At 42.1% G+C, this 12,869-nt stretch overlaps 2 protein-coding genes across 2 annotated transcripts; both read left to right on the forward strand.

Moving 5' to 3' along the window:
• Positions 1-3,475: 3,475 nt before the first annotated feature.
• On the forward strand, positions 3,476-6,591 carry mpeg1.1 (macrophage expressed 1, tandem duplicate 1). Its single transcript, XM_075469013.1, has 2 exons — positions 3,476-4,183; positions 4,535-6,591. Exons 1-2 carry the CDS (start codon positions 3,734-3,736, stop codon positions 6,185-6,187), a joined length of 2,103 nt encoding a protein of 700 aa, XP_075325128.1. The 5' UTR covers positions 3,476-3,733; the 3' UTR covers positions 6,188-6,591.
• A 1,459-nt stretch (positions 6,592-8,050) lies between these two features.
• On the forward strand, positions 8,051-11,471 carry prf1.5 (perforin 1.5). The gene is made up of 5 exons (XM_075469014.1): positions 8,051-8,340; positions 8,567-8,839; positions 9,075-9,346; positions 9,991-10,132; positions 10,266-11,471. The coding sequence occupies exons 2-5, from the start codon at positions 8,573-8,575 to the stop codon at positions 11,151-11,153; spliced, it is 1,569 nt and encodes a 522-aa protein (XP_075325129.1). The 5' UTR covers positions 8,051-8,340; positions 8,567-8,572; the 3' UTR covers positions 11,154-11,471.
• The last annotated feature ends 1,398 nt before the right edge of the window (positions 11,472-12,869 follow it).

Genomic DNA, 12,869 nt, shown 5'->3' on the forward strand with positions numbered 1-12,869 from the left:
CTTTTACTTCAACACAAAGGTTATGGCAACTGCTGCAGGATTATATAAAATTGCCTCACCTGTTTTCCACTCCCGCTGTATATAAACCCCTGTTTTTCATGTGGTCACTGTTGGATCTTTTATTGTGTTTCTTTTCATTCCCAAGTGTTTGTCCTTGTTGATTCTCAATTTGTTTCCTTTGTTGTGGAGAGAAAGGAGTCAGACTCGTCGGGCCAGCCTCTGATGGGGAATTTATTGATCAGACCGTCACAGAGACATGTACATTTCAGCATGCACGGAAATTCCCTTTGACCTCAGTTTGTGACAATCTTTTATACACTTCTGTATCATTCAATGCGTACGTGGCCCAAACCCAATCTCTCTTCCGCACCTGCTGTCCGAGGCCGGCGCCTCATTTTCGCCATTATCTAGACAGAGCTCCTCCTAACCTCAAACAATATGCATGATTCGGGCACAACAAGGCACAATGTGTAATTGGACAATGTGTCAAGGCTCTGCTCTCCCACACCTTGTAGTTTTTTTCGTCTGTCATTTAATCAATCATCTCAGACCATCTGCCGGCTACACCTCTCTCTTCTTTGTCCTGCATTTGGTTCCGCTTCCTCCACCAACTCAGACAGATACACGTCAGCTACGGACGTGTATCAGGAGAAATGGTTCTGTTAACTTTGTGCTGACAGCGTTTTGCATGGAAATAACAAATAAAAAAATCTCATCCTCCTCACATTTAGAGGCTGTGTGGTTGGAGATGTGGTGATTATGTGTGTTCTGCTGTAAAGTAGTGTGGTTGAGAGGGTTACTTTGAGCGAATGTATTCATTCCTGCAGGGTAACTATAAACAGTGAGAAATAATGGAAACGTCCCAAACAGCACAATTTATGTAGCTTAAGTTAGAATTAGTGGGATTCTGCACTTAATTCCTCACACACAATGTTTTCACTGAACTGCTGTAATTGCACAACACATTCAAGTTCAGGCTTGAATGTTGGGTGGTGACTGGGAAAACCTGTGGAAATTTTGAGTGATGTACTCTCATGTGATGCATTCCAAAACAGCCACTTCCTCTTACCAGTGACATTTTGTTTACAGATCAACTTCGTGTTGTTCCTTTTATGAGAGGACAATATACAAATCCATCTCACTTTGGTCTACTGGGTTAAATCAATGTTCCAGTTCCACTTTTTTTTTCTCCGAACCCACCCTCTCTTTGAGGAAACTCCAGCTCTCTTTCTTTATCTCCAAAAAAGGAGTGCCTTTTTGTTCGTTCGATAGATAAAGATAAAGTAAATACATGTCTGGGATGTTTTCCTCACAACTGTGTGTCTTTAGGCAGGTTCTCTGGGCATCTGCATAACATGCAGGTTAGGATGCTTCAGCACACAGTGTGCAATGAGTAATGTGCAATGAGTAATGAGCAATGACAATGAGAAATAACTAATCACTTATTAACTATTAGATACAATAATTCCCTGGGGCGGCCGTGGTTAGAGTCGGTCGTCCAATAACCGGAAGGTTGGCGGTTCGATTCCACTCTCGCCACTCAAAAAAGATTGGTGGAACTGATAGCTGGAGGGGTGTCAGTCCACCTCCTTGTCACAGCTGAGGTGCCCTTGAGCAAGGCACCGTACCCTCCATGCTCCCCGGGCGCTTCATGGCTGCCCACCGCTCCAGGTTGGCATCTGTCTCTGAGTGTGTGACCCTGTGCATGTGTGTCAACAGGTGCCAACCTGGATGGGTTAAAAGAGGAGGACAAATTCCGTGTGTATGCATGTATGCATGACCAATAAATCTGATCTTAATCTTGATCTTAATCTTAACCCTGGGCTAAATGACAGGTTTATGGTTGTTTTCAGTGCACAGCACAACTGTGCTTGTCCTGTTGGATCTCAGTGCTGCATTTGATACGGTCGATCACAGTATCTTATTACACAGACTTGAACATGTTATTGGGATTAAAGGAACTGCATTAGGCTGGTTTAAATCATATTTATCTGATAGATTTCAGTTTGTTCTTGTAAATGAAGAATCTTCCTCACACACCAGAGTAAGTCATGGAGTTCCCCAGGGTTCTGTGCTTGGACCGATTCTTTTTACTTTATACATGCTTCCATTAGGTAACATTATTAGACAGCATGGCATAAATTTCCATTGCTATGCTGATGATACTCAGCTGTACTTATCTATAAAACCAGATGAACCCAATAGGTTGGTCAGACTACAAGCATGTCTTAAAGACATAAAGACCTGGATGACTCAGAACTGTCTGCTGCTAAATTCAGACAAAACTGAAGTCGTTATCTTTGGACCTGAGCGTTTCAGGGAGAAATTGTCTAGCTATATAGTTACTCTAGATGGTATTTCCTTGGCTTCTAGTTCTACAGTGAGGAACCTTGGAGTTATTTTTGACCAGAACTTATCATTTGACTCGCATATGAAACAGGTTTCTAGGATTGTCTTCTTTCACCTTCGTAATATTGTTAAAATCAGGAACATCTTGTCTCAGAGTGATGCAGAAAAACTAATTCATGCATTTGTTACTTCAAGATTGGACTACTGTAATTCTTTATTATTGGGCTGTCCCACATATTCTCTGAAAAGCCTTCAGTTGATCCAAAATGCTGCAGCCAGAGTTTTGACGAGAACTAACAGGAGAGATCATATTTCTCCAGTTTTAGCTTCTCTTCATTGGCTCCCTGTTAAATTCAGAATAGAATTTAAGATTCTTCTCCTTACATATAAAGCTCTTAATGACCGAGCTCCATCATATCTTAAAGATCTCATTGTAAGATATTTTCCTAACAGAGCACTTCGTTCCCAAACTGCAGGTTTACTTGAGGTTCCCAGAGTTTCTAAAAGTAGAATGGGAGGCAGAGCCTTCAGTTATCAGGCCCCTCTATTGTGGAATAAGCTGCCAGTAAATGTCCGGGAAGCAGACACCCTTTCCACTTTTAAGACCAGGCTTAAAACTTTCCTTTTTGATAAAGCTTATAGTTAGGGATGGCTCAGGTGATCCCATAGTTAAGCTGCTATAGGCCTAGACTGCTGGGGGGCCTCATCTGACACACCTTTCCCCACTTTACTCTCTTTATGTATATGTGATATTATTATGGTCATTAACTCGTGTTTCCCTGTTCCAACAGATATCCTTTGAATGGTGTTACAGTGCCGCCGTCGCGGTGGACCCCTGCCCCCCCCCCCCCCTTTCTGTCTTCTCAAACCCCAGCTGGTCGAGGCGGATGGCCACCCTTCCTGAGTCTGGTTCTGCCAGAGGTTTCTTCCTGTTAAAAGGGAGTCGTTTCTCTCCACAGTCGCCTCAGGCACGCTCAGGCCGGGAGATTGGACCGAAAAACAAAAAGTTTTCAGTGCAGTGTTGGTTTTCTTAGCTAGAAAATTGTTTTTGAATTGGCTCTATATGAACGAATTGGATTATTTTATGAATTATGGCTTGAATTGGACTTACTATCTAAGTGCCTTGAGATGACATTTGTTGTATTTGGCGCTATATAAATAAAAATGAATTGAATTGAATTGAACACAGTGAACCTCAGAATTCTCTGAAGCAAACACAAAAGCAGAAATGGAAGTGAAAGTAAAAATGAAAAAAAAAAACTCCCCTGTGTCTTCCCCAATAAGCCGTTCTTGTTTGTCATTTGATATCTGGCATAAGTGGAGGCAGGACGTGGCTTGAACTCTGTTGTCAGTCACACCGGTCCTCACTTGTGAAAGAGCCACCATGATGAAAGAGCTAATATTCCTGGTTGTCTGTTTCTTTAATGCCTGTTTTTCAGTCCCTTTGAGCCGTCCGACCAACTGGCTCAGACAATGTCGTGCCTCTACCAACCTCTCCATCACAGCGCTGGAGGTGCTGCCGGGCGGAGGCTGGGACAATCTCCGGAACATGGATATGGGTCGAGTCATGAACCTCAGCTACTCTCAGTGCCAGACCACAGAGGACGGGCTCTACCTCATCCCAGATGAGGTGTTCGTCATCCCCCAAAAGGAGACAGCCGTGGAGACCAGCTCAGAGATAATCAGCTCTTGGCTGGAGCAGAAAAGTTCAACATCTCATACCATAAACGATGACTTGTCTTTCCTCACAGTGCTGAATGCTAAATTTTCTTTTGAGAGCATGCGGATGAAAACCCATCAGGTCAAAGACTCTTCAACAACAGCCAGAGTGCAGGTAAGTTTTTTTTTGTTCTATATGAAACATTTAGGTGAGAGGTTTTGTAATTGTGAGCAAAACAAAGTGAAAGGATCTTCAAATATATTGTCCATGCATAAAAAAGTGCTTTTATTCCACGTCTCGTTTAAAGTGGCAAAAAGTTGAGTGGCCTCAAATAACCCGTTTTTAGCGGCCATTTAATGCATTGAAAAAGAACAGCTTTGCTATGAATGTTTTTTTTTGTTTTGTTTTTAACTGTTACATTGTCACATTTAAACAAAAAAAGAAATTTAATTCAATCTATGAATGTAAATTATTAAAAACACAATAACTTACATTTAATGATAATATAATCTTTTCCTTCAAAAGGTTCGAAACTTCATCTACACAGTTAAGGCCTACCCAGACTTCACTTTGGATTCACGCTTTGCTGAGAAAGTCAAAGATGTAGCTGATGCAATTGAAAACAATCAGACGAGGAACGCCGAGTATCTGTCAGAGACGATGGTGCTGGACTATGGAACTCATGTTATCACGAGTGTCGACGCCGGGGCCTCTTTGGCGCAGGAAGACTACCTCCGTTCTACTTATGTGTCTGACAGTGTGTCGGACAGTTCCGCCGTCAAAGCCTTGGCTGGATTCAACTTTTTTGACAAGCTCAAGTTTGACATAAGTAGTCAAAATACCCAGCAGAGCTCTTCACTTCAAACATACCAGTCCAACATTCAGTACTCCCTCATTCAAAGCCACGGAGGCATACCTTTTTATCCTGGCATCACTCTGCAGAAGTGGCAAGAAAGTACCAGAAACAACCTAGTCGCCATCGACCGTTCAGGATTTCCCCTCCACTATTTCATAAACATCAACACTTTTCCTGATTTGCCACCGCCCACAGTTGGCAAAGTGGCTCGTACGGTGAGTCGGGCCATAGAGCAGTACTACAAGGTCAACACCCGGCCCGGGTGTGTCGACGTCAGCTCCAAGAACTTCAACTTCCAGGCCAATGTTGATGACAATTCCTGCGAGGGCCCCGCCACAAACCTCAGTTTTGGGGGTGTCTACCAAAAGTGCGAGAAACTCACCCCAGACGCTGATCCAATTTGTGATGCCCTGGCCCAGAAAAACTTAAACACAGGAGACTTTTCTTGTCGCCCACCTTACACTCCCACTCTACTGCGATCGGAGGTGAGACAGCAGGGCTACACGACGTATGACTGCCACAGGGAAAGCCACTCCTGTTACCTGATTTTGACTTGTCACTCAACGCGGTGCCAGCACAACTACCACGTTCGCTCTGCCCGCGTTAACACCTACTGGTGCTCTGTGAGTGGAAAAGCCCCAGACAACTCAGGGTATCTATTTGGAGGCATTTACAGCCCTTCCTCCCTGAACCCCATCACAAAAGCCAAAAGCTGCCCCCCAGACTTCATTCCAGTGAAGTTTCTCTCGGATGGACAAATGCTTTGCGTGAGTAGTGACTATGAAACTGGGACCAGATACTCTGTACCATTCGGAGGCCTCTTCAGCTGTGAGTCAACTAACCCGCTGGCTAAGGACCAACGCAGGTGCCCTCCCAAGTTCAGTCAGCACCTAGCTACAGTCAGTGACGGCTGTGAAATCCTTTATTGTGTGCAGTCTGGATTGTTCACAGGTGGGCAGCTGCTACCAATCCATCTCCCTCCTTTTCTCAAACCACCACTTGTCCAAATGCAAGTCACCAACACAGTGATGGTGATGACTGAAGGAGAACAGAGCTGGGTCAGAGTGGGGCAGACTAAAGCATGGAAAGTTGCTAAACCAGAGGAAATCAGGGAAATTGTTCGAAACCTTAACCCAGAAATGATGTCTAGTGGGGAAAAAGCAGGGGTGGCATTTGGAGTGATGGGTATGATGGTTCTGTTGGTTATAGTGGTGGTGTTACTGGTGAGGAAGAGGAGGAGGGGTTTTTCTGGGTTGAGGACAGCTGGAGGCTACCAAGAAATACATGGAGAGGCTGATAGGGAGACAGACGATGAGGCTTGAAAACTAGAGCTCAGGGCATGGCACCTGCATACAGGAAGAGGGAGATTCTGCTTTTAACTTCCTTGTTGATTTCAGAGCTGATCATTTTTAAGATAGAACTTTTTCACATGTTTAAAAGCTTCTGTTTGGAATCAGTATATGTATTATTAGTATGAAAATGTTGCTTTATGTACTAATGAATTTGAGACAATATTATGCTGTATGTAGTTTGGTGAGGGAAAAATGACGTTACACACAATCTGCCTTTCAAGACAATGTACTGCCAATATCTTTGTCTGCTTTGCACAACTCTGTTTAACTTACAGTTTGTACGACATTATATCAGAAAATTTTATCCCGACAATTGTATACCAGTATTTTCCTTTTTTGTCATAATATTTGAATAAAAAGCATTAAAGAATCTATTATTTGCTTGTATTTTACTTTTTGTATGATGCTTCTGAAACGAATAAGACCAAACTCTTCAAAAGTGTATTAAAGTATTAATTAAGATCAATGATTCATTTCTACATTGTATTCCTGTAAGTTATATTTCTGGTCACGTAAAACTTGGGGAATTTCCTAAATTCCCTAAAGTTAGTGGCAGATTACACAAACCAAACAGATCTCAATGATGTAATTGAGTTTCTTTTCTTTCTTTTTTTTTTTTTAATCATCAAGAACAAAAGACTGAGTTGTGTTAAATCTATGAATTCATTTGAAGTGTATACCCAGTCTATCAGAGTCTACTAATCTTACCAAACTGAAGATTTGGTGCAATCTGGTTGTTTCCTTTTTGTGAATTGTAAGAATAAAATTATGATGAATTTGAGTGACCCTTCTGGTTTGGATTAAAATGAATTGGATTCTAACAGGATGACAACTAACTTAAGTATAAGTGGATTTGAATGTACTGAAATGACTTTTTTTTTTTTTTCTAAATGCAGAAAAACTTTAATTTACACCATATTTCACAATGACATAAAACTTTTTTTAAAAGTTCTATTTATTAAAAAAAAAAATATATATATATATATTCATATTTATATTTATAAGGGTTTAGACCCTTAACTAAGAAGCACTTGAAGCACTGGTTTAAGGGTTTAAGCACTTTGCCAAGGACAACTTTGCAGTATTCTTGGTAATGATCCTACAAGCATCATGTACATTGCCTTTGGAAGCTTCTCTTCTTCTTTTTGACATAAATGCTCAAGCTCAAAGAGGTTGGTTGACAAACGTCAGTGGGCAGCAATTTTTGGGTCTTGAGAGTGTTAAGGTTTTTATTTTGGCAGTATGCTTCAAGTGAGTACGCTTCTTGTTGAAATGTGAACCTTTTCTACAGTCTGAAATCTTGAGAAGCTATGAATGCAGGAATCCTATTTACCTTTTTGTACCAATCTTCCGAGATGAGCATCGTTCAGGTGTCTTTCAGTCAAGCATTTCTCATGTTGAAAGAAACCTTTTGCACAAAGCACAGAAAGACCATTTTATCTTCCTTGACCTCTCTGAGAAAACCACCAACATTCCACCCACATCCACAAATAGACGCTGGCTAAGCTGACCTCATGGTTTTGGTGAGGCTGTCGCTACACAGACAGGCCAGCTCAGACATTATATTGAGAAAAATACACATCCAGTCCAACAGACATGTGCTGCAAACACACAGACCCACATTTCCTGTAAAGACTGCTCACACCAGTTACTACAACAAAAGCCTCCCTCCCCCACACATGCACATGAAAACACATACTGTACAGGGATTTATAGAACTGGGTCTCGAGCATGAAAACAAAACCACTCATGCTGAGGAAATTGCTAAGGCTTTAGGGGAGAGGGACAGAGAGAGAAAGAGTGAGAGCGCTGCAGATACAAAGCTTCCAAGCAGGGAACCTCCCTCCTTTTCAAAGAGAGGAGGACAGAGCAAAGAGTGGACCCAGCAGACAGAGCCTGCCAGCAAGGCCAAAGCTCTCTCAACTGTGTCTTTATTTCCAGCAGGATCGAGACTTTTGTCAGTTTGTAACCGTTTCACCGTTTACAGTCAGCTGCTCCGTTGATGGGGAAAGTAAAGAGCAAGACCTAAAAGCAAGAGACGCAGTCGGACAGGAAACGAAAGCTGCACCTTGACTCTCCAGAGAGACCGGTCAATCAGACAAACGAAAAAAACCCATCCCGAGGTAAGAGTGCATGTTCTATAGTGATGCGTCTCTCTGTTGTACATGTTTTTAAGCATAGCCGTAACATCTGTGGCAGGATTAGAGCAGTTTACAAAGCACAGTGGATTAAAAGCTCATCTGCATTTACTGTCTAAGAACCTTAAAACATCATTGCAAAATGCTACACGAGACTCTTCTTCAATATAATAAGGAGTGTTTCTTTCTGACCCTGTTCTGTTACATTTAGGTAACCATGCGAGAAGGAGGTTACCATTGGGGAAAGATATTGTTTACATTGGCCTTGCCAGTTATGTTGGAGGTCTACATAGTCCAGAGCTGTCAGACTGGCACAAGATCAGAGTGTGAAAAGGCTCCTTTCGTCCCAGGGCACAACCTGGCAGGGGAGGGTTTTGATGTGGTGCGGTTACGTCGAACAGGAGCATATGTCATCAATGTTAAAGCTCCTCTGGCAGACAACAGCACCTGCACACTGTGTCCAAACCGCTTCCAAAAAGGACAGGTGAAAATTTTATAACTTGCTGCTTGACCTCTTCTCAGTTTTAAATTATTTTTTTAATAGCATCTTCACACAGTCTATCCTCCATCCTGTTTATCCAGTCCAACTATTTGTTTTCTGTGCTCCTCTCTTCCTGCTCTGCCGTTTTCCTCGCCCTGTGACATTCCGTACTTCCTTTAATTATTTTCCTCCCACCACCTGGAACCCACTCAACATCCCATATTTATTTTCCCCTCAGATCCAGAGGCTCCCAGCAGCTGTGCTCGACTGGCGTCCTTTCAGTCGCTGCAGTAAGCAGCTCTCTAGTGCACTCCACCACTCTGTTGACTCCCTGTTGCGCAGCTCCAACTCACTGGTCAACAACAACTGGGGTTTGGGTTTGAGCCTCGATAACATTGGCCAGGCAGTGCTGGGCGGAAGCCGCTCAGATTTGGCCAAATTTGCTCGTTCCCAGCACAGTGTGGACAAAGCCACTTTTGCCATTCATGAAATCAGTTGCACCTATTACAGGTAAACAAGTTTGGATAGGTGAGATGGGAGTTTAGTTGTTTGTAATGTATTGAATCATGTATTAATACTGTGGTCATAAACTAATTTAACTGAATAGAGTCTTAAAGAGTTAACACATGACATAAACTGGAAGGGATTGATAATCCGTAGGTTTCCACTAGATTAAAAACTTGAACTTTTACATATAAGAGTTGTGGCTTAGTGAGTGCACCAAAGCGCCCTTGACCAATGTTGCTTGTAAATTAGGCAGAGGTGCAGGACAGCACTATAAACACATTGCACACAATTACATGGTTTAACATCGGAAAAGAGACATTGATTGCACCATGCCAAAAACTCATAGGTTGACATAAATATATAATTTTCTAACTGCCACTTTAAAAGATGGTAAAAAAAAAGGTTTCAGAAGGAAGAAAAAGGAAGAAAAAGAGCCATTTTGATGCAAGTATCATGATTTAGCTTAGCAACTTCACAGGGAACAAAAAAAAAAAGAAAAAGAAACTTGTTCTCCACGGGATCTCACATAAAATCCACAAGCTTGCACACTTTGCAACATACTTATCATAATACACCGCAGTTCATCATCTTTGTTACAAAAAGTCAAGATTTATGGAGTTGAACTAATGCCTTTTGTTTTTTTGTAGCTACAGGCTGGCCGATCATCCCCAGCTGAGTGCAGAGTTCACAAAGCATCTGAAGAGACTCCCACAGAGTTTAAGCACAGCTCAGAACAGAGCTCTATATAGGCGGCTCATAGACACCTATGGAACACATTATATACATCAGGTCAGGGAAACGTCTTGAATAAGCAGCATTTCATATTGTAGTAGACGTTGCGAAATGTCTTTTTTCCGTATTGGGGAAGCTGAATGCGTTGTAGTAATTTCTCTGTCTTCATTCCGATATTTGTGTTTGATAGGTCCAACTTGGTGGAAAGGTGAAGCGAATCACAGCCTTCAGAACCTGCCTGGCCACTCTGAGGGGCTACTCGGAGACGGATATAAAAAACTGTCTGAATCTTGAACTCCGGATGGCTCTGGGTTTCCTCCCTGCCAATGCATCCTTCTCCAACAAGTGTGACAATCTCCTCAAAGGCAATATGAGCATGGGCTTCTACCAGGGCTTTATGACACATAAAGTCGAGGTAATTGGAGGGGAGAGGTACTTCCCAGACATTCTCTACCAGGAAGACCCCTCTGAGGCATACCGCAGCTGGTTGAACAGCCTTCATGATAACCCTGATGTGGTTTCCTATGCCATCTTCCCTCTGCATCACTTGGTGCAGGACCCACAGATCAGTGCTAATCTGAGAAGCACAGTCACAGACTATATTAAAGAGAACCAGCTACAAGAGGACCAACTCGGCTTTAAGAACTGCTCCCCAACTCCCAACTTGGACCATAACTGCTGTCCTTTGAGGGCCGGCAGAGGAACTCTACGACTGGAGATCCACAGAGCTGCAGGGCTAAGAGCCGACACCTTCACAAAAACAGATGCCTACGTGAAGATCTTCTACAGTGGCATATATGAGGAAACTAAGACGGTGATGGATAACAATGACCCAGTGTGGAATGTCACTTATGATTTTGGCTCGGTGGAACTGGGTCAGGAGTTGACGTTTGAAGTCTGGGATAGGGACGTGCTTTATAATGACATAGCAGGGAGATGTCTCGTCTATCCTGAGAGAGGAACGCATTCTGTAAGCTGCAAGCTCCGCAAAGGAGTTCTCTATTTCACTTACGCCATTACATGTGATGCTCATTTGACAGGTTTTAGGTGTGGACGATACTCCCCATATGCTGAGTAGTCCTATGTAATGTATAGCCCCACCCCCACCAAGTACTTGTAAACAATACTTTTTGTAGCATTTTAGGAATAAGCATTTTTACACTTTTTTTTCAACTCACCATACTGTCTTGTAATGGCTCCACACCAACCAAACTCAGAGTCCTGGAGAATTCTTTGTACATACCATAATAAAAACATTTTGGTTTAGGAAACCATCATTTCCTTTACTTGTTTGAACCAGGAGGTAGTGTAGCAGGCAACAACCTGCTGAAGATTTCTGTCCCCATGATAAAAGAGTCTGTGTAGAGTTCAGTGAACGCAATAAAAGTTTATGTAAGTACCTCGTTCGGCCTTTGGTTGATCCTCAGTTATAGTTAGGAAGGTCCTGGTTAAGTTCAAAGAACAATCGGCTGCCAAAGAGTCAACAGAGAGCTATAAATAGAAAAATTGTTATTATTGGCTCAAAACAGTTCTACAACCCCTGGCAAAAATGACGGAATCACCAGCCTCGGAGGATGTTCATTCAGTTGTTTCATTTTGTAGAAAAAAAGCAGATCACAGACATGACACAAAACTAAAGTCATTTCAAATGACAACTTTCTGGCTTTAAGAAACACTAAAAGAAATCAAGAAAACAAACTGTGGCAGTCAGAAACGGTTACTTTTTTAGACCAAGCTGAGTGAAAAAAATATGGAATCACTCAATTCTGAGGAAAAAATTATGGAATCATGAAAAACAAAAGAACGCTCCAACACATCACTAGTATTTTGTTGCACCACCTCTGGCTTTTATAACAGCTTGCAGTCTCTGAGGCATGGACTTAATGAGTGACAAACAGTACTCTTCATCAATCTGGCTCCAACTTTCTCTGATTGCTGTTGCCAGATCAGCTTTGCAGGTTGGAGCCTTGTCATGGACCATTTTCTTCAACTCCCACCAAAGATTTTCAATTGGATTAAGATCTGGACTATTTGCAGGCCATGACATTGACCTTATGTGTCTTTTTACAAGGAATGTTTTCACAGTTTTTGCTCTATGGCAAGATGCATTATCATCTTGAAAAATGATTTCATCATCCCCGAACATCCTTTCAATTGATGGGATAAGAAAAGTGTCCAAAATATCAACGTAAACTTGTGCATTTATTGAAGATGTAATGACAGCCATCTCCCCAGTGCCTTTACCTGACATGCAGCCCCATATCATCAATGACAGTGGAAATTTGCATGTTCTCTTCAGGCAGTGAGCTTTATAAATCTCATTGGAACGGCACCAAACAAAAGTTCCAGCATCATCACCTTGCCCAATGCAGATTCGAGATTCATCACTGAATATGACTTTCATCCACAGTCCACGAATGCTTTTCCTTAGCCCATTGTAACCTTGTTTTTTTCTGTTTTGGTGTTAATGATGGCTTTCATTTAGCTTTTCTGTATGTAAATCCCATTTCCTTTAGGTGGTTTCTTACAGTTCGGTCACAGACGTCGACTCCAGTTTCCTCCCATTCGTTCTGTTGTGCATTTTTGGTTTTTGAGACATATTGCTTTAAGTTTTCTGTCTTGACGCTTTGATGTCTAAAGGGTGTTTACAGGGTGATTCCATAATTTTTTCCTCAGAATTGAGTGATTCCATATTTTTTTCCCTCAGCTTGGTCTAAAAAGGTAACCGTTACTGACTGCCACAATTTTTTTTCTTGATTTCTTTTAGTGTTTCTTAAAGCCAGAAAGTTGCCAT

The sequence above is a fragment of the Odontesthes bonariensis genome, chromosome 6 (genome assembly GCF_027942865.1).
Source record: "Odontesthes bonariensis isolate fOdoBon6 chromosome 6, fOdoBon6.hap1, whole genome shotgun sequence".
Classification (NCBI taxonomy): Eukaryota; Metazoa; Chordata; class Actinopteri; order Atheriniformes; family Atherinopsidae; genus Odontesthes; species Odontesthes bonariensis.

Coding starts and splice junctions, on each gene's coding strand:
- prf1.5 (XM_075469014.1), top strand. CDS start 8,573: ATGCGAGAAGGAGGTTACCATTGGGGAAAGATATTGTTTACATTGGCC. Junction 9,347..9,990: donor ATCAGTTGCACCTATTACAG/GTAAACAAGTTT, acceptor GTTTTTTTGTAG/CTACAGGCTGGCCGATCATC. Junction 10,133..10,265: donor GAACACATTATATACATCAG/GTCAGGGAAACG, acceptor TGTGTTTGATAG/GTCCAACTTGGTGGAAAGGT.
- mpeg1.1 (XM_075469013.1), top strand. CDS start 3,734: ATGATGAAAGAGCTAATATTCCTGGTTGTCTGTTTCTTTAATGCCTGT. Junction 4,184..4,534: donor CAACAACAGCCAGAGTGCAG/GTAAGTTTTTTT, acceptor TTCCTTCAAAAG/GTTCGAAACTTCATCTACAC.